At 45.9% G+C, this 26,394-nt stretch overlaps 1 protein-coding gene across 1 annotated transcript in view; it reads left to right on the forward strand.

Moving 5' to 3' along the window:
- CCDC60 (coiled-coil domain containing 60) overlaps positions 1–26,069 on the forward strand; it is a 163,131-nt gene extending 137,062 nt beyond the window's left edge. Inside the window, exons 7-14 of the mRNA XM_047828032.1 lie at positions 5,469–5,703; positions 13,101–13,185; positions 16,507–16,578; positions 19,140–19,202; positions 19,832–19,954; positions 21,839–21,970; positions 23,751–23,940; positions 25,662–26,069. Coding sequence (XP_047683988.1) covers positions 5,469–5,703; positions 13,101–13,185; positions 16,507–16,578; positions 19,140–19,202; positions 19,832–19,954; positions 21,839–21,970; positions 23,751–23,940; positions 25,662–25,763 — 1,002 coding nt within the window. The 3' untranslated portion in view covers positions 25,764–26,069. The remainder of the gene's footprint in view (positions 1–5,468; positions 5,704–13,100; positions 13,186–16,506; positions 16,579–19,139; positions 19,203–19,831; positions 19,955–21,838; positions 21,971–23,750; positions 23,941–25,661) is intronic.
- Positions 26,070–26,394: the final 325 nt, after the last annotated feature.

A 26,394-nucleotide genomic window follows, 5' to 3' on the forward strand; every position in this document is an offset into this window, starting at 1 on the left:
TCTCTTCTCTGATGGGATTTTTTTTTTTTTTTCTAGTTGGTTCTCTGAGTGAAGAGAAATCAGAACCACATTGCTGTTGGATGGTTTTTGTAAATTTTAATTAAAACGGCTATCTGGGGATTACGGGAGACATGACATTTGGCCAGAAACCACTTCACGGGAAAGGGGAGGAGCAGCTGCGGAGCTGTTCAATTACATGTCACTGGAAGGAAATGGACTCACCTCACTCCATGTTTTTAATCAATACCAGTCATTTCTCTCTCCATCTCTCACTCTCTTTTCAACTCAGCCAGAAAATAAGAAGTAGGTGATTCAACAGATAGGGTGTTCTACAAACAAGAACGCGCATTTACCACCAAGGGAACATCGAGAGGTCTATTCTTTTCACTCAAAACTATTCCAAACCCAAAGCTTCCCAAATTCATCTACCCAACAAACAAGCACCGTAAAGTAATAATGACAAGAGGTAATATTTATTTAAGTTTATTTATTTATTGGGGGGGGGCACGTGAGTGCACATAAGTGGGGGAGGGGCAGAGAGGGAGAGAGAGAATCCCAAGCAGGCTCTGAGTCATCAGCACAGAGCCCAGTGTGGGGCTCGAACCCATGAACTGTGAGATCATGACCTGAACAGAGATCAAGAGTCAGATATACAACTGACTGAGCCACCCAGGCACCCTGACAAGAGGTAATATTTAGATAAGTAAAGGTAGTTGAAAGAGCAGGCACCTAGAATGTTTCCTACACCTGTGCCCTTCCCCACACTATGAGAATAATGTTCATCCCTGCCTACTTCACAACATTAGTAAAGAACCTCAGGAAACACCATGCCAACTCACTTTGAAAGGGGTAGGGAGGCCTGGGTGGCTCAGTTGGGTAAGTGTCCAACTTTAGCTCAGGCCATGATCTCACGGTTCGTGGGTTCGAGCCCCACATCGGGCTCTGCACTGACAGCTCAGAGCCTGGAGCCTGCTTTGGATTCTGTGTCTCCCTCTCTCTGCCCCTCCCCCACTTGTGCGCTCGCTCGCTCTCAAAAATAAATAAGACATTAACATAAATTAAAAAAAAAGAAAGTGGCAAAATGTTGATAATTATTGTGGTTATATAATTTTTAATTTTTTTGACATTTATTTATTTTTGAGAGACAGAGAGAGCACAAGCAGGGGAGAGGCCGAGAGACAGGGAGACACAGAATCTCAAGCGGCTCCAGGCTCTAAACTGTCAGCACAGAGCCTGACACGGGACTTGAACCCAGAAACTGTGAGATCATGACCTGAGCTCAAGTCGGATGCTTAACTGACTGAGCCGCCCAGGCGCCCCATGGTTATATAATTTTTAGAAGCCACTTTTTAACATAATTGCAATGGGCCAGGTTCTATGCTGAGGAAATGCTTTGGGTACATTAGCCAGCTCTGCCCCAGGAGGCACAATTCTAATCCCCAGCTGGGAGAGGAGGAAGTTGAGGCTCAGAGAGGCTAAGTGACTTGCATGAGGTCACACAACCGGGTAATGGCAGAGCGAAGAGTTAATCCTGGGTCTGTTCATGAAACACTGTTTATTAAACACTGAGCTCGTCAAATGCATGTCCTCCATGGTGTCACAATTATAATTGCCCCTCATGAAGAGTTGCACTATTTTCTTGCTCTTTCATCAGGGTGTGCCTAGATCTGAGAAGTAGAAGCCTTTATTTTTTATCACAGAAAGTTGCTATGGAGACACTGTGTACATCTGTCTCCAGAGACGCACAGAAAAAGCAGCAGGAACCACAAACCTTAAAAAAAAAAATGTCCTCCAGGAATATTCATGACAAAAATTGCAACAGGGGACAGTAAATCACCACACTGGAACTCTCACAAAATTGAATTCCCTAGGAAATTTATAGGTCACACTCTAGGCTGAAGTGTGGTCCATTCTGAGGACAAGGGAGCACTGGATTAGGAGTCAGGAGACCTAGCTTAGCCACGGTGACCTGGTTCACCGTGTGGCTTCAGACAAGTCCTTTCCTGTCTCCTGACTTCAGTTTCTGCACCTCTAAAATGAGAGCTTTGAAAGATGGGCTGCAATCAATTCCCACAGCAACTGATATTCTTCTGTGTGTTTAGAGCTTGTCAGTGCCAAGATCATGTTTGTGTAAGAACCAGGCAAACTGGGTATATGAAAAAAATCTGGATGGGTGTAATGCATTAGGGAGTGGTGAGGTCTGTGGCAAACAGGGATATGCCTGCTCAGCTAAAGGGAAGAACTTCTGCCCAGCTCTAGCCATTTTGCCATGTGAGAATGGAAGTCCGGGGCTTATCATTTTTCAGAGAGACTAATAACCTAGGTTGCTATATAAAAACCTCCCCAATTTGTAAAATTCCAGGCAGTTAATCATGTCCCCAGCCCCCCCCACCCCCCCATGGGCCGCCAGTTTGAAACCCTTTGCTTCTGAAAAAGTATAAGGAATCACTCAGGGAAATCTTTTCCTTTGTTGCCAAAAGCAGTCCCTACTGAGGTGGAACACAGCAGCTGGTTAACACTGCTCCTGAGTGAAATATAAAAAATAGGGAAGAAGCATTTGGGGATTTAAGTCAATTCAGACAGAGTCAGTTCAATAAAGGGTAAGCAAGATGCTGAAACTGCCTGTCACATGTTCCCCCCACATTTTATTTTTCTGCCACTCTCAATTAATCAGAAGTGTCAGCCCTTCACTTCGGATTTCCTGGCTGAGGTTGTTAATTGAATTTTAATTAATGGCAACTTTAGGAGCACAAAATGAAATCCTAGCCCAAGGAAGATCCACACGGAGCTCTGGATGCAGAAAGCTCCTTGAGACCACCCCAGTCTATTCTCTTTGTTTTGTAAATAAAGAAACTGAGGCAAGGCTGTGGCTTGCTCAAGGCCCCTCTGATGTTCGTCCCCCTCCCCCCACCCCACCCCGGATCCAAGTCCAGTGCTCATTGCCAGACTCCAGGCTGCCCCTGGGACACGATGTGTCCGGCCTTCATAAATGATGTTGATCTAAAGAGTCTGGTTTCCAGAGCCAGGAATTCATATTGTGCCAGAGGAGACCGGATGAGGTGACTTCCACATATATTATCCCCAGTTGCAATGTCAGGACAAAGGGGATGCTGTGTCAAGCTCCTGATTGGACAAAGGAGAGAACATGCCCCCTTGGAGATCTGGGTAAACCCACTTTCTTCCTCCCCTGTGCAACCAGGAAGACCCTCCCCTCTTCCCCGGGTGGGCGGCGAAGTTCCACCTGTACTCATGGCCCCACAAGGCAGCCACCAAAAAATTACTTCTGCCCACATGCCGTGGACTCCGTGATACGAATCCTGAGGGACACAACTCTCTCCACCCTGTTAGGTATTTATTAGATGTTGGTGTGGCCTCAGTGCTGTCTCTTCTTCCTATCTGCTTTCCGAAGGTATCAAACACTATGAGTCTGATTGAAAGATGACCTCATTCTTCCCTGCAAGAGCATTCATTTTAAAAGTTCGTAAATTAAAAAAAAAAAAAAAATCAAAACATAAATACATAAATAAATAAATGTTCTCAAATAAAACTGTTTCCATTCATCGAGCATAAACTATAGCCCAGGGCGCTATTGAGCTCTTACCCTGGAGCAGCTGAGGACCTACTGTGTCCCACTGTAAACCTGGTATTTTCATCAGCATGGGATCAGGGGAATTTTCAATGCCACTGAGAAAAGAGCATTGCTTAAAGTATTTTCAAGCAAGGCCCAATAATTAGCATCGGTGTTGACCTGACCTGGATTTGAATCCTGGCTCTGCCACATGCTAGCTGTGTGTGACCTTGGGCAAGTTAGAAACCCTCTGGAAGACTTGGGCCATGAGTTAAATGAAGACAGGACCCTGCACAGTAGATTCAGAAGTGACATCAATCATGCAAGTGGGTGAACACACACACATACATGTGCACACCCACGCTCCGGTAACCCATCCTGTCTGACTCCTTTCCTCCCAAAAGTCCACATTTCCCTTACAGGGCTTTCTTCTACCTACCCCTTACTACCTTCGAGGGCGTGTCACCTAGACCCTTCTGTCCACCACAACCATGGCTCTCCTTCCTCCCACAACGAGTGCTATCTCATCAGACAAATCTGCTTCCCCGATATCCCACTTCCTAAACGTCAGCTATAGAATTTTCTCCACCCTACATTCTTCAGAAGATTCCAGCAAACACAAATCTTCATTGTTGGAGGGCCTGGTGTCAACTCAGTGGAACAAGAAATTGATACATGCAATGTGGGGTCAAACCAAGAGGTAGCTGGAGAAATGAGACCCATCCTCCCACAGTTTAAAAATCAACGCTGATGATTATTACAAAAGAAAAGCCAAAAGCTCTTCTGGTCCCCGGTAACATCATTAGAATATGCGTTTGGCTTCTTGCGGTGACTACATGGACAACCATGGCACTCACTGAACAGAGTAAGTCCCATAATGTTTGTTTCAAATAATAAACATTTTAGGGGTGTCTGGGTGGCTCAGCCAGTTAAGTGTCTGACTTCAACTCAGATCATGATCTTGTGGTTTGTGAGTTCAAGCCCCATGTCGGGCTCTCTGCTGACAGCTCAGAGCTTGGAGCCTGTTTCAGATTCTGTGTCTCCCTCTCTCTCTCTGCCCCTCCCCTGCTCACACTCTGTCTCTGTCTCTCTCTCTCTCTCTCTCTCTCTCTCTCTCTCTCTCAGAAATAAACATTAAAAAAAAACTTTTTTAAATAAAAATATTAAAAAAGGGCGCCTGGGTGGCTTAGTGGGTTAAGTGTCCAACTTTCGTTCAGGCCATTATCTCGCGGTTTGTGAGTTCAAGCCCCGTGTCGGGCTCTGTGCTGATAGCTCAGAGCCTGGAGCTTGCTTTGGATTCTGTGTCTCCTTCACTCTCTGCCCATCTCCCGCTCACATTTTGTCTCTCTCTCTCTCTCTCTCTCTCAAAAATAAACATTAAAAAAAAAATCTTTAAAAAAAAAAGATTAAAGGGGCGCCTGGGTGGCGCAGTCGGTTGGGCGTCCGACTTCAGCCAGGTCACGATCTCGCGGTCCGTGAGTTCGAGCCCCGCGTCAGGCTCTGGGCTGATGGCTCAGAGCCTGGAGCCTGTTTCCGATTCTGTGTCTCCCTCTCTCTCTGCCCCTCCCCCGTTCATGCTCTGTCTCTCTCTGTCCCAAAAATAAATAAACGTTGAAAAAAAAAATTTTTTTTAAAAAAAAGATTAAAAAAATCATACACATTTTAAACTATCTTGATTTGTGACAGATCCAGGATACGTCTCATGGTGTTCAGAAAGAGCCAAAAGAAATTCACATTCAGAGCCAGGTTTTTACTTTTTCTTTCTTTTCTTCTTTCCTTCCCTCCCTCCTTTATTCTTCTCTCTCCCTTCTTTCCACCCTCCTTCCTCTCTCCTTCCTTCCATCATTCTGTCCTCCCTCCCTTCTTTCTGAGACCCCTCTCTCTTCTCTCTTTTCTTCAGACCAAGAAATTCAAAATTCCTATACTGCGTGTCACCAACCGCAAGCCAAGCCGGCGAGGCTCCACCCTCAGTCTGTCTCGGACCAGTGGGGGATCATCCCCCCAGAGCAGTATGATGTCCATGAACCCTGGCTCAGACGAGCCCCAGAGTGTGATCACCCAGGCAACAGGCAGCAAGGACATTGAGGACAATGAATCCTCTTCGACCAAGCCTGATGAAGAACCTCTCCATATCAGTAAGTCGTACCTGAGATCTGCACAATCTGCCTGGACTCTTTGCTTTGAGGCTAGACATCAAGAATCCCTCCTACTCCACCTCCACCTCCATTCAGTTAAAAGAGACACAGGGGTCTCCTAGCCCTGTTCAATTTCCTCAGTCCCCTTTGCTTTTCCCCAGGGGAGACTGGAAATATACTCTGTACCTTGGGTTACTCTGAGCAATTTCTCCTCGAGAGACAGCCCATGGTCATCAATTGCTCCTTTTAAATTTCTAATAATTATAGGGGCGCCTGGGTGGCTCAGTCGGTTGAGCGTCCGGCTTCGGCTCAGGTCATTATCTCACGGTTTGTGAGTTTGAGCCCCGTGTTGGGCTCTGTGCTGACAGCTTGGAGCCTGGAGCCTGCTTCGGATTCTGTGTCTCCCTCTCTCTCTGTTCCTCCCCTGCTCGTACTCTGTCTCTCTCTCTCTCTCTCTCTCTCTCTCTCTCTCAAAAATAAATAAACATTAAAAAAATTTTTTTAATCCTAATAATTATATTTTATTGAGCCCAACTTATATAAAATGTTGTCACTTCAGCATGAAATCAATATAAAATTATTAATGAGATATTTCACATTTTTTCATACTAAGTTTTTGAAATGCAGCATTGACTTTTTAAAATAACTTTATGGAGGTATAATTTGCATACCATAAAATTCACTCTTTTTAAATGTACAATTCAATGACTGTTAGTCAATTTACAGAGTTGTGCAACTATTATCATAATCTAGTTTTAGAACATTTCAATCAAACCAAAAGAAAACCTCATATCCATTGGCAGTCTCTCTCCTTTGCCACCCCATGGCTCTAGGCAACCACAAATCTACTTTCTGTCTCTAGGGATTTGTCTTTTCCAAGTATGTTATATATGGAAGTTGTATCCCTCTGTGACACTTGTCCCCTCCTCCCCCTGCTCTGGAAGATGCATTTTCAGTGGTTCACAATCTGGGGGACACAGGTGCTTTAGAAAATCTATTAAAAACTAGGAGTCCTCTCTCCATAAGAAAATTTATACACACATATATACATAGTTTTGCATACTCTTTTAGGTACAGCCTATGGACTTCCACCAGATAGAATCGTAACTAGATTCCATAAGTCATGCAAAAAAAATTATTCTCAGAACTTTCTGAGTTGAGCTTGTATAGTGAAAGGAGATAGGAAAGAAGGGATTTATGCGAAAGATAGAGAGAATAGAAGAGAAAAAGAAAGGATCATGAACGAGCTGGCCAATGCAAAATTATGGGCTCTGGTGCATGGACCCCTTCCCACCACATCTCCTGTGTCCCCTCGGTGGCGCCCAAGCGGAGGCCTGTATTCTTAGCCAGTGTTCTTTCAGACCATCTAGAATGCCTGTGGCAACCAATGCTGGGCTGGGCTAGGCTGAGCTGAAAAGAACTGGGTGTAGGATAGTTTCAAGGAGGTTGAATAAGAGGTCAAGGTAGACCAGAAAGCCTGATTGAGGCCCTAATCATCAAAACAAAGAATGGACAGAAGGACAAAGCATCCAGTAAGTGGTCAGGACTCAGAGTAATGACTGCCAATGAGAAAAATTCCCACCCTTGTCAACAGGGTGAAAGCCATGAAAATCCATGAAAGGCTCCGAGCCCTGAAAAGCTGTTTGCTGAACAGACTATCTAAGATAGTGAGGAACCAAGATCAGCCATCAGCAGACGTGTGACTCTTATGGATTTCTTGAACCTTCTTTCATTCAACACATATCTACTGATCAGCTACTGAGCACCTGGCACTGAGGATTATAGTTCCTGGCCTCCCCAAGCTTATGTTTTAGAAGGAAAAAGCAGATTATAAACAAAACTGCAAATATCAAGTCAGTTGCAGATGATATGTGATCAGAAGATAATAAAACAAGACATGGGCCAGAGACAGACTGTCGGTGGGGATGAGGCTAGTTTAGCCACAGTCATCAAAAAAGCCTCTCTCAGCTCTGACCATTTAGGCTGAGGTCTCAGGATATGAAGCCGGGGAGGGAGGCAGGAGTCAGAGTGGGCATGGCCTTTGTAGGGTAAGGTAAGGACTTCAGAATGATCTCAATGGCAACAGGAAGTCTCTGGGAGGTTTTCAGTACAGGACTAACCAGATCTGGTTTTCTCTTCAAGGTGTCTGTGTGGTTATCAATGTTATATCCATGTTGTGTGTCTTTCAGCCCCAAAAGCCCTGCTCTTAAGTAAGAAGAGAAGTGTCCCCAGCTCCAAGAACTGCCTCAGTCCAGAAGTGGCACAGTGTCCCCCAAGAGGAAGCAGGCATGCCGAAGGAAGGAGGGGGTGGAGGGGGAAGGTATCTGTGATGAGCAGATGGGTGAACAGTGCCACCTCTCCAGGCCTCTGAGACACCGCAGACCTGTCCCCAGTTGCTGCCTCCTACCCACATCTAACCAGCTAACTGGTCCCCTCAGTCCTACCTCCTAAAACTCCTTTAAACCTTCTCTCTTCATTCCCGTTGCTTTCATCTTCGTTTAGAGATAGAAAACTGAGGCATGCAGGCTAGTTCCTGCCACTTACATTTTAATACACAAGGTTTTGTTTAAAAAAAAAACAACTGGGGTGATATTCTAAGATTGAAAGATTTTACGTAAAAATTTTGATTAAAAACCCACCACCACCACCACTGTGGCAAGAGTGGACCCACAACCATGCACTACATCCAAATGGAGCTGCCCCTCTTAGGGGGGGCACGTGCTGGCTAGTTTTCCACAATCCCCACCACTCCCTATTACCCCCAATCATTGCTCCCAATTGGCCAAGTGCATGGCCATTTATCATCTCATGTGCCCTACTATTTTCCTTAGAATAAGGATGATGATGATCATGACGATGATGACAGTACAAGAGTTAATGCTTAAGAAGACTTTTACGTATCAGGCACTATTCTAACTTCTACTATATACATACTGTGTACATATATAAATTCACACTTATGTGTATGTATATATTTGCATGTAAATTCAATGAGTCCTCACAATTTTATGCCTTTTTGTAGATGAGAAAAGTGGGGTACAGAGAGATTAAATTATCTGACCAAAGTCACACATCTAATAAGTGATGAGGCCAGAATTTGAACCCAGGAAATCCAGTCTAGCCCTCAAGTCACACAAAATTTGATTTTTCTTACAATAGCTCATGTCATCCATCCCGGTACCTGACCCTTCTTGGTACCTGAGTTTGGAACCCCCAGGTCCACAGTCTCATTACCTCTCACCTACATGACAGCAACAGCTTCCTAGTCTCCCTGCTTCCTGTCTTGCCTTCACTTGCCCATGGATTCTTCTCCATGTTGAGCCAGAAGGAACTTTCTAACTTAAAAATCTGACGTAGGAGTGCCTAAGCGGCTCAGTTGGTTAAGCATCTAACTCTGGATTTTGGCTCAGGTCATGATCTCATGGTTCATGAGTTCAAGCCCCCTATCCGGCTCCATGGTGACTGTGCAAAGCCTGCTCGGGATTCTCTCTCCCTCTCTCTGCCCCTCCCCTGCTCACTCTCTCTGTCTCAAAAATAAATAGATAAACTTAAAAATAAATCTGATGCAGTGTTGCCCAGCTTAACATCTTTCAAGACTCCCCACTGCCTCTAAAACAGTGCATCTGATCTAGTCCCAAGCTGTTACAATAGGCTCAGCTTTCGCCACTTCATACCTTCCACCAGGCACTCCAACCTCACCAAATAGCTTTCCTCTTCTTAAACAATGCTCATTCTCTCATGTTGTCCTCTGTCTGCAATGCCTTTTAACCTGTGACACTTTAGTCTGGTGGACTCCTAGTCAACCTTCAAGACCCAACTCAAATGTTCCCTGTGAAGTCTTCTCTGACTCTCCTGGGTTTCCTCCCTGTCATTTCCCTTAGTACTTATATTTGGTTTTACTGAGTACTTAATTTTAACTTACAATTGTATCTCAGTGTATCAGGAACTCCTTTTGGCTAGATACAGCAATCTGAAAAATAGTAGCTTAAGAAAGATATTTATATTTCTTACAGATTAAAAAAGACCAGTCCACAGCTGGTATGGCTCCAAAAGGTCATCAGGAAATCTGCTTCCTTCTGTCTTTCTTTGCCATGACTCTCAGCATCACTTTACGATCTAAAACGGCTAGAATGCCAGCCATCACAGCCACATGCTAGGCTGGAAGCAGAAGAAAGTAGGTGAAGTAGGAAATTGCTCACTCCCAGCTGAATTGAAGCAATCTTTTCAGAAGCTCCATACAACATTTCTACTAAACTCTCATTGCCCAGAATTTAGTCACAGGGGCACACCTAGCTGCAAAGATGTTGGACAACAGGTCTAGTAAATGCTTACCCTCACACACATAAAAGCACACACACACACACGCGTGCGCGCGCGTGCGTGCACGTGCACATGTTTCTATTACTAAGGAAGAGGGGGGGAAAGGAATGTGAGCTCCCTGCTGGTGTGGAACAATGACATCTTATTCACCTTGAGCCTGGCACACTGCAGGTGCACAACAATGACCAGGAGATGCGTTTCCACCAGATATCTATGTCCCAAAAAGAAAGTCTTTCTATTTCCACCTCCTCACCCTTCCCCTCTATTTATACGTTATCCTCATCCCATTTGTCAGAGCCTTGACAAAAGTAGATTAATTTCCCAGACTTTCACTGCCTTCTAAAACCTTCTCAAATTTATTCTGAATTCATGAATCCTATTCTGAGAGACACCATTTGACCAAGGTCTAATTTCCAGGGCTGGCTGCATAATGAAGTCTTTGTGGAGGCAAATCACTGGAGACAGCAGGTTGTGGCCTCTCCATGGACTGATCCCCTCCCCAAATCAATGGCAAGGGGATTCTCGAGAAACCAAAGCCCAGGCCATTCCTGCTGCCAGTCTTGAAGCTCCCAGTCTTGGAACTGTAAGAGGAGAAACTCACTTAAATAGCAACCCAGAAAAGATGCATCCCACGGTGGCTAACGTTCCCCCAGAACCCAACCCCATAGAACAAAAAGACCTCCTCCATTTTCCCCTAAAGAGGAAGGAATGAGTTTTGTCACTCAAGAGTGAGCTGTGTGGACAGGCTGTAGACGGAAGGTGGAGGACAGAAGTCAGAATTTTTTTTCTTTGGCGGTGTGATTTAGCACTCGAAAACACAGGATGCCATTGTCTGTGAGCAATGGGTAGTGTCCTCTCCATGGCTCTGGGGACTCAGGACTGAGCAGGTTCCTCTGAGTGTAGGCACCCATTCCAGGACTGTCTTCCTCAGGGAAACCCTATTTTGTGGCACCTGCTCCCCTTCCAAACAAGTATCTTCTCCCAGGTAGCCATGAGGCGTAGATGTGGGCCTCCAAGCCCCCAGGCTTTATTCTAATTCATATGTAACCAAACTCAGGTACATGATGAATGGAGCCTGATTTTGGTTGGGCACCATACATTCCCAGACGCATTATCGGCAAGCAGAAAAAAAAATTTTTTTTTCGGTGCATTAAGTGAGCGAGGAGCCTTCTATATGATTCTCTAGGAAAGCTGCCTGACATGCCAGGTCACTAGGGTCATTTGCTGGTATCCACCCACCCCTAGGCTGGCTTGCTTGTGAGTGGGGGCAGGAGTGGGGGAGCAGTCAGATGTTGCTCCTTGGTTCTGAGGAGATGGGAAGAAAGTGGAGGAACCAGCTACAGGTGCCTTACTCATAGGCTTCTAGACACTCGCCAAGGATTCTGGGATGTGCAGCAGTAGGGGAGGTGGGTGTGAGACACGAGGTGAGGTGGGAGGTGAGACAACGAGGAAGATCAGATTCAGGTCAAATGGAATCATGCCCTCAAATTACTGGGAAGATAGATTACTTGAGAATGAAGAAGGTGGAGTAGAAAATGGCTGAATGAGGGTGTTGTTCACAGCCTAGATGGCTCCAAGGTCATTGAAGAGGAGCGCCCTTGCCCTAAGCACCCACTGACTGCATTCATAAACAAGGCTGGATACAAATGGCCATAGCAAGCACTGGGCCTCACTCTTCTAGGTATGGCTTTTAAGACCTGCACTTGCGTTGACTACAGGCACCTGACAAAGGGTGAAAAGGGTCCCCACTGGCACTGTCCTCCTTCACTGAACCCCCAAATCTAGCTCAAGTTCTTCCAAATTCTTCCCTCTTTTTCTCTCCTTAGCCATTCACTTATTTACTCAGCAAATGCTGAGAACCCTCGATGACAAGCACAGTGCCAGGTACTTGCAAATCTGTATCCATATAAAACATGTAGGATTTCTACTGTCCCACTCCAAGTACAGTTCATTTTCTAATATTAGTTTCTCAGGGCTGCGTCATGAAGTACCATGAACCAGAAGGCTGAAAACAACAGGAATTTATTGTCTTACACAGTTTTAGAGGCTGGAATCCAAAATCAGGGTGTCATGGGGCTATGCTTCCTCCAGAACCTGTAGGTGGGGAATCCTTCCTTGCCTCTTCTAGCTTCTGACAGTAGCTGGCAACCCTCAGCACTTGGCTCTAGATGCACTGTCAATCCAATCTGCCTCTGCCATCACAGGCCATCCTCTCCCTGAGTGTCTGTCCCCTCTTGCTATAAGGACACCAGTCATATTGGATTAAGACGCCACTCCACTGCAGTGTGACCTCATCTTAACTTAACTAATTATACCTGCAATGTCTCTGTTTCCAACAAGAATGTGAATAGTTCACGTTCTGAGATACTGGGTGATTAGGACATCCACATATCTTTTGGGAAGACACACTTCAACCCCTAACAGTCAGGTACAAAAATGTATTTCTACACTATAGAAAACAGCAACAACATTAAGTATGCAGGGAAAAGTCCACTAGAGGCAGGAGAAATGGGGCAGCCTGAGCGTGCACACCTGCCCAATGGCCACAGGCAGCGTGCAGCAAGAATGAACCCCATCTCAGAGTCTTTTACAGGGGAGCGGGTGGTCTGGATTTTTATGTGAAACCTTCCAGTTTGAAAAGCTGGGCATCTGCATCAAATCAAACAAAACCTGTGAGCTAGATTCAGCCTGTGGGTCACCAGGTTGCCACATCAGGTGTGTGGGATCAGAGAGGGTTTCCTGAACAAGACGATTTCTTCTGAGAATTGGAAACCATTTTGTCTCTGGCTACACTAGAGTTTAAGGTCGGGGAAGGGAGTGAGATGAGACAGGAGAGAAAACAAGCAGCCAGACCCTGCAAAGCCTGAGAGGCCACTTGGAGGAAATGTAGATGCTGTCCAGAAGGAAAACGATGAGTCACTGGTTCTAAGCAGGGAGATAACACCGGGTGTATAACCTGCCAAACGCTGTGGGCTGCCTAGACCCCGATCTACCCTCTCCAGCTCCCCACACACAGAAGCAGAGTGGATACCAGCCCCGCCTGCCCTCTGGACAATGACCTCTCATGTTCCCATCAGATCTGCAGAAGCTCCTGGAGATGGTTCGGGAAGATGCCCGGAGGACAGTCATAATGGAAAATGGGATGCACAAAAAAGCGCCCAGGTATTGTTCTCTTGACCCCTGGGGCAAATACAGGATATCAGAATAACAGTGATAACATTAGCCACAGCAGTTCTGAATCCCTAATATTTTCTCTGTGACAAGCACTGAGCTATGTACTTTGTTCATGTATATCACCTCCCTGGGTTCTTACAACAACCCTCTAAGGAAGATACTGTGGTCTTTATTTTACAAATGAGAAAATGAGGCTCAGAGAGGCTAAGTAACTTGTTCAAGGTCACCCAGCCAACGACGGTAAGGGCACAAAACCTTCTAATTCCAAAAAGCATCCTCTTAACCACCATGCTACCCTGCTTCCCAGGAGTTGTAAGGTTACTCATCCACTCTTTTACTGAATATTTATGACCATGTATAGACTAGGTACTAATTACAGGAAGCGTTATAAAAGGGAAGCTCGGACTAAGAGGGTGAATACTAGGGAAATGTGATCTAGTCTGGGATGTGGATGAGGATCAGAGAAGTTCCCTCCAAGGAAGAGACTATAAGAGATTGTGGATGAGGCATGAAAAAGAGCTACCCAGCCAAAGTTGGGGGGGGCGGGGTGAGGAGACAGATGAACGTTTCAGGCAGCACATGTGCAAAAATGGTGAGGAGGGACCATGGCGCCTTCAAGGACTGAAGTGCGGCCAGAATGGGATGGAGAGAGGCATCAGTCTGTCTGGGGACCCCAGAGGCCACTTCCAGGATTCTGGTTTCCACCCTAAGAGACTGGCGAGACTGGCTCGTGGCGCTGCACTTGAAGCTGAAGTGTCCTCCTCCTGGCGGGAAGCCTTATCCACGGGACTTCCGACCTCGAAAAGCCTCAGAGAGCAGGCAAGCTAGAGCTGGAGTTCCCTTCCCAAGTACAGATCCTTCTGAGTAAGCAAATGACTTTCTGAAAATAAATGACACACTGGAAGAGGTTCTTCATCACTTTCAGCCTACTGGGATGCCGGCTATGACTTATTGGTTATTGTTATTACCATAATTACAGTTCACTGAGCACTTTCACATGCATCACACCCGCCACTGCTTGCTAAAGACGAATTTGTCTGCTGCTGCCTCAACTGGCATCGGGGCTTAGAGGGTGGCACTCGGGAGGCATCCAGAGACAATGCCAGCCCTTCAGGCCCTGGCCGCTGTTACTGATTTATCAGCGTTGGAGACAGACGCTAATGATGAAGCATCAGCTCCCCGGGTCTCTCTCCTTTGTAAGAACTCATGGCATGAACACTGGCATTGGAGGCAGACTGACATGCATCTGAAACCCGGAACAGGTCAACGTAACGTAGCCTTTCTCTAAACCTCAGTTTTCTCGTCTATAGGATGAGACTGTGTGGCCTCAAAGCGTTGGCCTTGGAACCAAGGAGGCTAGGGTCAATCTCCATCCCCATGATTTAATTGCTGTGTGATGTCGAGCAAGTTGCTTCAGCTCTCTGAGCCTGATTCCAATTCTGTAAAGTGAGACTCATTAACAACCTACCTCAAAGAGATGTAGTGAGAACTACATAGCCTTATCTTTGTAAAATATTATACTTGGGGAAATAATGTCTATTTCAATGAGAATTAGCTGAAATAATGCATTTAACATATTAATATTAGCACCTGCCTAGCATATCGTAAGCATTCAATACATGATGACCGCCGTGATGGTGTTGGTGGTACTTTTGTTTCACACGTGGCATCCCACAGAATCTTCGCAGCATGTTGCTGAGGCGGGTGTATTGACAGCTACCCATTACCAACGCCCCACCACACGGATGGAGAAGAAGGGCGATGACTGATGATGCATAAGGTCCTCAAAAGACAGAACCACGCGAGAACACAAAACTCACCGCGTGGCCTCTGTGTTCACTTCAGTGATACAATAACCATGGTTACAAGAGCGAGAACCTGTTGAGATGTCCCATCTTCAACTCCTCTGGGAGAAAAATCTCCCTAATCTCTCCCTGAGGCAGCAGATATTGGAGGCTTCTCTTTAGAGCTGTAGAGAGACAGTTAAGAAAAGCTGCACATTTTCTTTTGTCCTCCTCGCTTTAGAATCTGGATTCCTTTTTCAATTTAGGCCCCACATCTGTTCCCAGCAGGGATGACAGAGGATTCTGGGGTTTTTAAGAACCCCTAAAAGCCAACTGGATCAGCCCCCAGCCTCAAAGCCAGACTGCCCTCTGGCCGTCTTAGTCCTGTTCAGGCTGCTGTAACAAAAATGCCACAGACGGGGTGGCTTACAAACAATAGGTATTTATTCCTCACAGCTCTGGAGGCTGGGAAGTCCAAGATCAAGGTTCCAGCCGAGTCGGTGTCTGGCAAGGGCCTTCCCCATAGATGGCAGTCCTTGCCACAGATGGCCGTCTTCTCATTGTAACCTCGCATGGGGGAAGGGAGGGGTTTCTTTTGTAAGGGTTTGTAAGAAACCCTGGGGTTTCTTTTGTAAGGGTGCTAATTCCAATCATGAGGGCTCTGACTTCATGAGCTAATCATCTCACAAATGCCCCCACCTCCTAATACCCTCACCTTGGGGGTTAAGATTTCAACAGATGAGTTCAGGGGGATGCAAACATTCAGACCATAACATCACCTAGGAAGATGACCTTTTCTTAAAACTCTGCTAGCAGTATTTCCTTTAAAAAAATTTTTTTTTAATGTTTATTTATTTTTGAGAGACAGACAGAAGGGAGTGGGGGAGGGGCAGAGAGAGAGGGAGCCACAGAATCCGAAGCAGGCTCCAGACTCTGAGCTGTCAGCACAGAGCCTGAAGTGGGGCTCGAACCCACAAACCACGAGATTATGACCTGAGCTGAAGTCAGATGCCCAACCAACTTAGCCACCCAGGCGCCCCTAGCAGTATTTTCTAAGTGTCTCTGGGGATCAGAATCAGCTGGATCCTTGTTAAAAATACAAATTTTTAGTCTTCATCTCAGAACCACTGAATCGGAATCTCCAGAGGAAACTTTATTTTTTAACAAGCACCCCAAGTGAACACTATTTCACAGTATGTTGAGAAATTCTAAGGTTTCAAAATGTGCTCTCTGCACACCAGTATCAGAAGTGTGTGTGTGTGTGTGTGTGTGTGTGTGTGTGTGTGTGTGTGTGTGTGTGGTTTTTAAATGCAGCTTCTGGGGCCTCGCTCCAGGCCTAACATACCCAAATCTCTGGGAGTATGGCTCTGTATTAGCAGCAATCTCTCCAGGTCTCCAGGTGATTCCTATGCCCCATAAAGTCTAAGGATCCCTGCTCTCGAAAGAGAATCCTCCCACAGATACTGACTGCCTCCAGGGCACCGTATGTTGAAGGCCTTATTAAGAGACTCATCTTGCTTTGCAGTATCTTGTCAATCCTCAAACAAACCAAGAGTGATTCTGCCTATAAAGACGTGCAGACCACCCGCAAATCAAGGTAGGAGACACCCCACAGTTACAGGGACCATTGCGGAGATGCCCCTTACCAGACTATAGAAGGTGGGGCAGGGAGGAGGGACTTTTTCCTTCTTCATTAGAAATAAGCTTCTTAATTCCTGCGGGGGGGGGGGGGGGTGGTGGTGGTAATCCAGGTGTCTCTCCCCACATCCCAAAGTGAATATCATAAAGTTAAAAATGTTCCTGTAGTAGAGGGGTATGAAGCAAGGAGGATGTGTTACAGGACTGCCCTTTCCCTCTTTACGTGAGCAACCTGTAGCGAGGGAAGGGAGGCCTGCCCCCATGTCATTTATTCATCTGAAGTATACTCATCAATCCCCATGTGTGCCAGAAACCGTGCTAGGTTTGGAGGGATTCAACAGTCTGCTACCATAAATCTCACTATCTGGACTGAAGCTGTAACTTTCTCGTGTGCCACGGACCATCTGGCAGTCTGAGGACTCCTTTCAGAAAAATGCCTTTAAGTCCGTGCTGTAAATAACAAAAGTTTACAAAGAAATCTGTAGTAATACAGATTATGACATTACAACCAAATGTGGGATATAGTAACCTATGAGCTTCTTTAGCAGTGAGTTATATAATAAGACTTAGCACATCTAATAACTACTATAATTTTAGATTAGTGCTGAGTATAAATGATCTTTCAAAATATCTGCCACAATTGTGACGCAAGGTGCAAATACATGTGATTTCCATTCCTGCTAAAGGCTAGTTGAAATAAAGATGTGACCTTTTTTCCATCTGCATTCATGGGCTCCTTGAATCCTGCTTTTGGTTAAGAATCACTGGTCTAATGGGAGAGCCATGTCTTTATTAAACAATCCCACAGGGTTAGCCATATAATCATGACTATGGAAAGTGTTCTGAAGGACAAGCAAAGAGGACTGGGTGAATGTTGAGCACCAGGGGCCCAAAACTGAGTTTGACATTTAAGCTGAGACCTGAAGAAAAGAAGACTTAGCTAGCCTACGGCTGGGATAGATGGGAATCGTGTTCCAAGAAAAATGAATAGCATGTACAAAGAGCCTGAGACAGAAGGAAGCATAGAGGCATTGAGCAGAAATCGGTATGGCTGAAACTCAAGGAGGGCCAAGGAAAAGGGAGATAGAGACAGGCAAAGGGTTCTTTGTTATTTACTTCTGTTCGCTTGTCTATCACAGTGAATGCCACTACTTTCCTCACCTCCCACATCCCCCGAGTCACACTATCAGCCCTAGAAAAGAAGAGAGCCACCTTCCAGACCATCAGGAGGAAGGTCAAAGCCAACCCACTCTCCCAAAGAATGCATCTGCAGGGGTTGGGGCTGCTGGTTGGAATCCAAACACAAGGGTTTCTGGGTACTATTCCTGGGGCCTGCATCCCAGTAAGGTGGGATAAGGGCTCAATCCATCACCTACCAGGGCTAAGACCTCTAGATCCAGTCCCCTGAGCCTCTGGGGAAAAGCAGCAAAGGTCAGGACCTTTCCTGCGGAGAGGGGTTTGGGAAGTGGCAGGCCTACCTAAAGAAGTTCCAGGCACTACAGGGCCAGAAGGGAAGGGTCAGCAGCACATCACAGGGATAAGAAAAACAGGGTTATTCTCTAGAACCACACAGATAAGGCAATCAAGTAAGTCTTCCAAGCATTTTGTAGAAACAAAGGGAGACAGGGCAAGAGAGAAGGTGAGAAACACTGATGCTGAAGGACCAGATCACTAAAGTAGGACACAAGAGAAGGTGCAGGGGAGGGACAGGCATGCACAATGGAGCTTCACCCCTTCTAGAAACTCTGACCAGGCAAAGTCACAGGAGGGAGTAGCCACTCAAGGAATTAAATCAGCCCATACCTGGGAAGTGTTCAGTGTCATGAGAGCTGACTGATCACAGATGAGGACACTGATGATCCCGAGCTGAGTTGCTTGCCCACAGACTGGGAGCTGGTGGTGCCAGGGATGGGCTCTGGAGCCAGCTCTGTCTGCCTCCAAAATCAAGTGAAGCGAGTGTTCAGCTCAGAGTCCAGTTTAGAGAAGACAATACTTGAATGAAGAAGCAGTCTGGGTTTGGGAAAATCGACATCATGACTAGGAAGACTTGACTATCCCTTCCCCAAATCTGCACTCAGCCCCAGCTTACATGCCAATTGGTGTGGAGAGAAAAATGGAAGGGCCCCAAGTGAACTTGTCCTCCAGAAGGAAAGATCAATTTTGTACAGATGAAACTGGGATCCAGAAAATATGTCATCCTGACAATATGCAGAGACAGAAGGTCAAAGTCAGACTACAAGACTCAGAGCAGGTAGAACTTGCTGTAGACCATGAAACAGGGTTGGATTTGAGAAAGTGGAGAAGAAACAAGAAGGACCCTCCAGGCAGAGGACATGGGTAGAAGCAAGGGCCAATATACACTGAGAACAATATACACTGAGTTCTATGACTGGTCCTTTGATTAGAGCCACTTCCCTTACCCAAATTCTGGAGGCTAGCAGGTGTCATAGGAGCCCCGAAGACACCCTTTCTGTGAAAAGCAGGCTCCAGGCAACTTGAAACCATCCCTTTGTGTTTCAGTGAAAGATCTAGCAGTACAAGTGGAGAAAGCCACACTCTGCTCATCCAGAAGAAGTCTAAAAGGTAAGCCAGACAGGCAGCGGAACAAACTGGCCAAAGGGACTATGGTAACCACATCCTCTATCTTCCCAGGGGTATGGAAACAACCCAATGCAGACCAGACTCCCCAAAGTCATACACATTGCTTAAAGACAAGGGTTGCCCAGGGAAAGGGACTCATGGCCAAGGTGCCAACGCAGACAACGGCAAAAAATTCCTCTGTGCCAGGCACTGGGTGAAGCATTCTATATTCACCATCATGCTTATTCCTCAAAACCAATCCTATGAGGCAGGAGTGTTATCCCATTCTACAGAGGAGCAAACTGAAACCTGGCCAGGTGAGATGTCTTGCCCGAGGCCACATAGCTAAGTAGTGGTACTGGAGTTTGAACTGGAGTCTCCCAGCTCCAAATTCCATTTTCATCTCACTGTCCTTAACATTCACTGGGCTCAGGTGACCGGATGTCTCCCTGTGGACTTATTTAATAAAGCCTGAACCACCAGCTCGATATTGGGAAGATCTGTCCTTCCTATATCCAGGGGAATGCTGAGAGAAGCATTCCACTGCAGAACACCTTGGGGCCCAGGGAGTGCCACATCATGGGTCTGATCTTGCACCCTGTCCCCTAAGCCCTTCTTATCTGTGTCTACAGCCGTACCAACCGGGACATTATCCAGTACAAGAGTGGCGTGTGCAACACCATGAGGGCAAAGTTTTACAGCGTGGCCCAGGAAGCCGGCTTCTGTCTTCAGGACAAGATGGAAATCCTCATGAAGTAAGGGCACACATATATCCCTTCATCCAAAGGACATTCATCTAGTACCCACCATATGCCCACTGATGCCAGGTGCTGGGGCTTAGCAGGGAGTAAGGACATATTTCCTGCCCTCAGGGAGCTTACAGTCTCCTGGAAAATATGGGCGGAAACAAATAACTAAATTTATAAATATATAGGTACAAATTATAATCATTGCTATACAGGAAGAGACAGGGTACTATGAGAGAGAGAAACCATGAGGAACTAATTTAGGTCGGGTAATCCAGGAGGACTTCTCTAAGGAGGTGACTTCAGGCTGAGCCTTGACAGATGAGGAGGAGCTGACGATGTACACCAGCAGCAGGCTAAGTACATACAAAGCTCCAAGTCAGGAAGGGACATGGAAAATTTGCAGAGGAGAGAGAAGTGGGGAGTGAGAACTGCATTATGCACAGCCATGAATGCCACACTTAAGACTTGGAACTTGATTTTAAGAGCACCGGTGGGCTACTGGAAGCCTCTCTTTCCTATGCTGACAATCCAGTAACTGTCTCCCTTCCCAGCCTACCCCTTGACTGCGGTGACCATTCACCCCCAATGAACTCATCCATTCGATGAAAGTTGCACGGTCACCCTGTGCTCTATCACCCTTTCAGTATGGAGGCGTTAGGGTTCAGGGCCACTGTTTCAGAGATGACTTGTCTCCGCCTTCTGGGAGCCCCCAGGCTAGTGAAGAATCCAGACAAGTAACCAGACAATGACCAGACAGGCTGATGACAGCAAACATGAGAGTGAGCAGGGGGCTAAGGGAACACAGGGGAAGGATGTCTTGCCTAGCTTGAGGCAGCAATCGGAAATGCCTTCCTGGAGGAAACAACATCTTCTGTTTCATAAAAATTGGTGAGATTTCCAGAGCACCTGATATGTACCCACGAGCTTTGTATTCATCACTGAGTCCTTACAACAATCCTAGGAAATAGGTGCTATTATTAGACCCATTTTATGGATGAGAAAAGTGGGCTCAGAAATGTCTTGTCAAGACAAGGTCACCCAGTGGCTAAGTAGTAAAGATGGAATTTGAACACAGAAAGTCACACGCAAAGTGGGAAGGAGGGACAGGAGCTCCTGGGAAAAGCAACAGCAAAGTCTCAAAGGCCAGAAGGGGCACAGGGGACCAGGAACTGCCATTAGTCAGGTGTGGCTGGGGTTCAGGTTGCTTTCAAGGTAACCAGAGAGACAGAGGCCAGATCATAAAAGGTCTTGCTAGCCCAGCTATAGAGGTTGAACTTTATCTCAGAACTTTGTTCATGAGCTAAAGCATAAAATGCTGAGCTGGAAAATGCTGTAGAGACTGAATAATCCAGAGCCTTAGAGGGCAAGTTACTCAGGGAACCTTATTCCAAGTAAAACGAAAAGCCATTGGAAGTCATATATAGGTGAATGCACTGGTTATAGTTACAATGCAAAGTCTCCTTAGAGAACTAGGGCATGTGCCCAAAACAGTAAGAGGAGTGGGGAAGAGAGGAACCAACCTGAGTTAAACACCTACTGTGCATCTGGCACTAAGCTCCGCACTTCGCACACATTGTATCACTTAATCCTCACCTCTGAGAGCTAGGACCATTATTATCTTCCATTTTACAGATTAGACAGCTGTGTAAATACAATATAAAGTAGGGAGAGAATGATAAAAGGTGACTGGGTTTCGCAAGAAAAGAGCGTTTCAGGACCTTGGAGAGAGCTGTGTCATCTTGTGGCCTTAGCCACATTGTAAACTGAAGAGTGACAGGGCTGAGGACTTCATAGAGAAAAGGTGTTTAAGTCAGATCTCAAAGGGCAACTGGGATGGATAAAGAAGAAGGGGGTCTGATATTCCTCTTTTTCATACATCCTGTGATGCAGGCGCCAAGAAGAGAGAGGTCTCCAGAAGTTCCGTTCTTTTGTCTTTGTCTCCGATTTTAAAAAGGATATAGCAAAAATGAGGCATCAAGTCTCCATGATAAAAGGAGATGCAGAAGAAATTGCAGACCACTGGTAAAGATCCCCGGAGTCAGATAAGATGGTCTTTGACAGGGGGAAGAGGGAAGGGGAAAGGGGCTGTTATTGGAAAATCACATTTGATCAAGACAATTCTTGGCCATAGACAGGCTGTCAGGCAAGAACCCCTCAGTTCCTGAACCACAGACAATCCAACAACTGTATTCTCCATATTTATTTTCGGTCTGGATCAGACTATCAAATATGGACTAATTTGTCAGCCTCTTGGAAAAGGCAGATGAGGCAAACCACATGAAAATTCCTACAGATTGTGAGGTTTATGGGGCAATCCCTACACTCTCCAAATAAGTTGACCCTTTAAGGATATAAAACCAGGAAGGCATATCCTAGAAACACTGTGCCCCAGCATGGGGTTATAATATAAATACAAGAAAAAACAACATGGACTGAGCAGTTACTGGGTGGCAGACACTAACCTAAGAAATTTTCCTACCTTATTTATTTTATTCCCCACAAAAATCCTGAAAGTTACATATTAATACCCACTTTGCAAACAAGGAAACCTAAAGATTTAAACCCCTGTCTTACCCCAGTCTCTATGCTCATCTAAGATACAGAATTAGAGTCTGCCATGCACCCCATCATGGCAGGGTGAGTAAATCAAGATCTCAGAGTAAGATGAGAAAGTCTAAGCATGTACCCAGGATCCTTTCCATGATTTTAATAATGTAGAATGGGAGCTTACAAGGCGACACAAATAAATATATGAATCTATACCACAAAATATAAAATACAAAGCAATACAAGTAGCCCAAAGTACACGGTAAATGATCAGTTTCTTCTTCAAATTTCTCTACAATTGATTCATCTATATGGGGGGGGGGGACGTTTTTTCTTTTTAAAAAAAATTTTTAATGTTTATTTATTTTTGAGAGAGAGAGAAAGCAGAGTGTGAACAGGGGCGGGGAGAGGCAGAGAGAGGGAGACACAGGCTCCAGGCTCTGAGCTGTCAGCACAGAGCCTGACACGGGCTGGAACTCATGAACTGTGAGTTCATGACCTGAGCTGAAGCTGGACGCTTAACTGACTGAGCCACCCAGGTGCCCCACCTTTTTTTTTTTAAAGAGATGCCATCTCCTGCCTTAAACCCTGGTCACACCTGAACCACCTCCAGGTAGGAATCTACCTTGTTCCCACCATCTCAAGAATGGATTACCAAACTACCCTCAGACTGCTGCAGCATTCAGAAATGTTTTCTAAACCCGGTGAAACACACAAAGCTGTGGTCCAAGCTTACTCACTATCAGAGACATAGAAAATACACACACACTTCCCCTTCCTCCTCTCCCTCCTCCTCCCTTTTCCCCCTCCCCCTCCTCCTCTTCCATCTTGTGTTTAAGAGCCCCTTGCATCCTGGCAGGTATCCCACAGATATGCCCATGTCCTCCTGGCCTGATTAGCCCTCAAAAGAGAAGCATCCAAAATCTCAGTGCCCCTTCCTTCCTTCTAGCTTTTCACATTGTCTGCTTGATAGAAAAATCATAAATGCTTTAAAGCATGTCCTTAATTTGTTTTTTTAATGAGATGCAAATCATGCTCCAGCTTTTACTACCCCTAAAAAAATAAAAAGACTTGCCTGATCTGTGGGCTGTTTACATTTCGGTTGGAGGCAAGCCTCCCAGGTGAAGACGTGCTGCCCTGGAGATATTACATGAGTGGTAGAAACAGAAAGTGGGGGTGGAAGCTCTAAGATACTCAGACCCACCCCCCAGCAGGTTCCTAACTGGCTCTCTCTTCTTGGGATTGGGAATTGAAGGTACTTTGATCTGCTGTCCAAACTCCCCAAAGATCTGAAGAATTTCCGCCCTGCCAAAAAGATCCTGGCGAAACTACAGAAGTTTGGGGAAAACCTAGACCTCAGGATCAGGCCCCATGTCCTCCTGAAAGTGCTACAAGACCTGAGAATCTGGGAACTGTGCTCTCCGGACATCGCTGTGGCTATTGAGGTAACTACTGTGTCCTTTCCCGTCCTCACTGTGCCTCCAGTGTCCTCATTCAGTCATCTCTCAACATCCAGGCACCATTTAAGTGCTGCGCACACAATTAAAAAGACATAAGGTCTCTGCCTTCACGGAGCTCATCATCTAACAGGCGAGGGATTATCACATGACCTTGGTGGTTTCAAATCCAGGGGACATTATAGTCTATGTAAATGGTGCCCCCTGGGGAAACTTGGAGGCTTTGGAGACACATCAGTAAATGGACACATGAATAAAGGAACTGGCGATCTTAAGAAGAAGCACTCTAAATCTGGCCCGTGAAACAGCAGCATAGACCTCACCTGTGTGCTTATTAGAAATCTGGAATCTCGGGCTTTAAACCAATGCAGAACCTACATGTAAATGAGATCCCAGGTGATTTGTATGCACAATAAAGTTTAAGGAGCACTGGTTTAAGGTAAATGTACAGCGGACCTATCTTAACTAGGATGAGTGGGGAAGGTGACTTTTAAGCTGAAACAGAACTTGACTTGTGTGAGGGACTCCTAGGCAGTCAATAAATAGGTTGGGGAGGAAGTAAGCAAGGAGGTGCAAGGATATAAGGGGACTGCTCAGTCTGTGCAGACTTTTGAAAGTCAAGTTAAGGATTTAAGTCTTCATCTTGAGGCTGCAGGGAAGCCACTGAATGGTTTTTAATGATAGTTTATCATCACTACCCACTCTAGACATTCCTAGGGCATCAAAAGCTATCAGCAAATAGGAGGAGAGGGAGGGATTCCATCCTAAGGTATTAATAGAGATTAACAGAGTGACTTCCTTAATTTCACCCCATGGCATATATACATTTTCACAGGGCTTTCAATGTCTCAAGATGGGACTCTAGTGGTGGAATTCTCAGTCCTCTGGGTGTTTTCATGCCAGACTGGCGCTCCCACAGGCTGACCTGGGTGATTATATGTGGGTGCAAGGTGAGGAGTCCAGGGATGGGGGATAACCCTGCGGACAAATCCCTAGGTCCAGACTCTACTCCCCACATCTTGTGAAGCTCCTTCAGGAAGGACTGGTAGGCCAGTCCAAAACTAACTCGAGGGTAACTCTCCACTCCCCACTTGCCAATTATGGGGTCCACTTTCCACCTGCCAGCTATGGGGGTATAGAAGAGGCAATCTCTGAGTGGATAAGATAAAGGGGGTATGGATGCTCCCCCATTCTCTGAGGTGAGCATGAGGTGAACATGCTAGTAAAATTTAGCATGTTCCTCTCCCAGTGAGAACATCACAGAATGTGGGGGTCTCTTAATCCTAGAGCCTATATGAAATTCTACATTTTGTATCTTAAACCTTTCCTGGAAGCAAGTTATCATCAGTTCTCAAAGAAGGCTACAAACCAAAAAAAGTATAAGGACAAATGACTTTTTAAAAAGATATTAAAGTAAGACAGAAAGAAAAATGCAGACAGCTGGGTTTTCCTGCTCTCCCCAAATTTCTCTGGGTCAACAGTGAGAAAAAGGGGCTTAGTCTGATGAACCAGGAAGCTGGAAAGGTGTTCTTTTCTTGAGAGAACAACCCCCATCACGATGCTCCAGGCATTATGAGTATGTGCATGGTTAAAGGTATCCTGGAGCCACCAACCTCAATCACACATATTCTAGGATCTTGGAGGTGGGGCAGGAAAGGGAGTCTAGCTTTCAGACCAAATCTCAGGTTGCCACTGTGTTTTCCCCACAGTTTGTACGTGAACACATCATTCATATGTCTCAAGAGGATTATATCAACTGGCTGCAGAACCGGATCAATATCCCCATCCGATCCCACAGTCTCCGGACATAGACTGGGCCTGGGTCAACCAGCTGTCCCAGTGGAGGAGGACTAGACTACACAGTATCCTTGCTTCCTATCCGGGTTCTTCCTTCCTATCTACTCTCATGGATACCCACTAGAATATATGAGACTGACTTCCGGCAACATTCTAGAGGGAGATACTCCCAGGTGGAAACTCCTCTGAACCTCACACCCCGCCTCAAACTCCCAGTGTCTGTTCCTCATTGGTCCAGTCTGACTCTACCCACTCCCTCTCCAAATTCCTTTACCTTACTCCTCTTCCTCAAATTCTGGCTAATAAAATGGAGCTGAATATTTGGTGTCTGGCTGGGAAAGAGTTGGAGCTGTGGAATTTGGGTGTGATATTCAGATCCTAATAATGACCACAGTTACCATTTATTGAGCTTTCATTATGCAATAGGCCCCCAGTGTTGGGTGAAATTTTATTGCCTGATAATATCATTTCTGTTTTTTAATGTTTATTTATTTTTGAGAGAGCGAGAGGGAATGCTCCAAAGTGGGGGAGGGGTGGAAAAAGAAAGGGAGACACAGAATCCAAAGCAGGCTCCAGGCTCTGAGCTGACAGCAGCAAGCCTGATGCAGGGCTTGAGCTCACGGACCATGAGATCATGACCCGAGC

The sequence above is a fragment of the Prionailurus viverrinus genome, chromosome D3, assembly GCF_022837055.1.
Source record: "Prionailurus viverrinus isolate Anna chromosome D3, UM_Priviv_1.0, whole genome shotgun sequence".
In the NCBI taxonomy this organism is placed as follows: domain Eukaryota; kingdom Metazoa; phylum Chordata; class Mammalia; order Carnivora; family Felidae; genus Prionailurus; species Prionailurus viverrinus.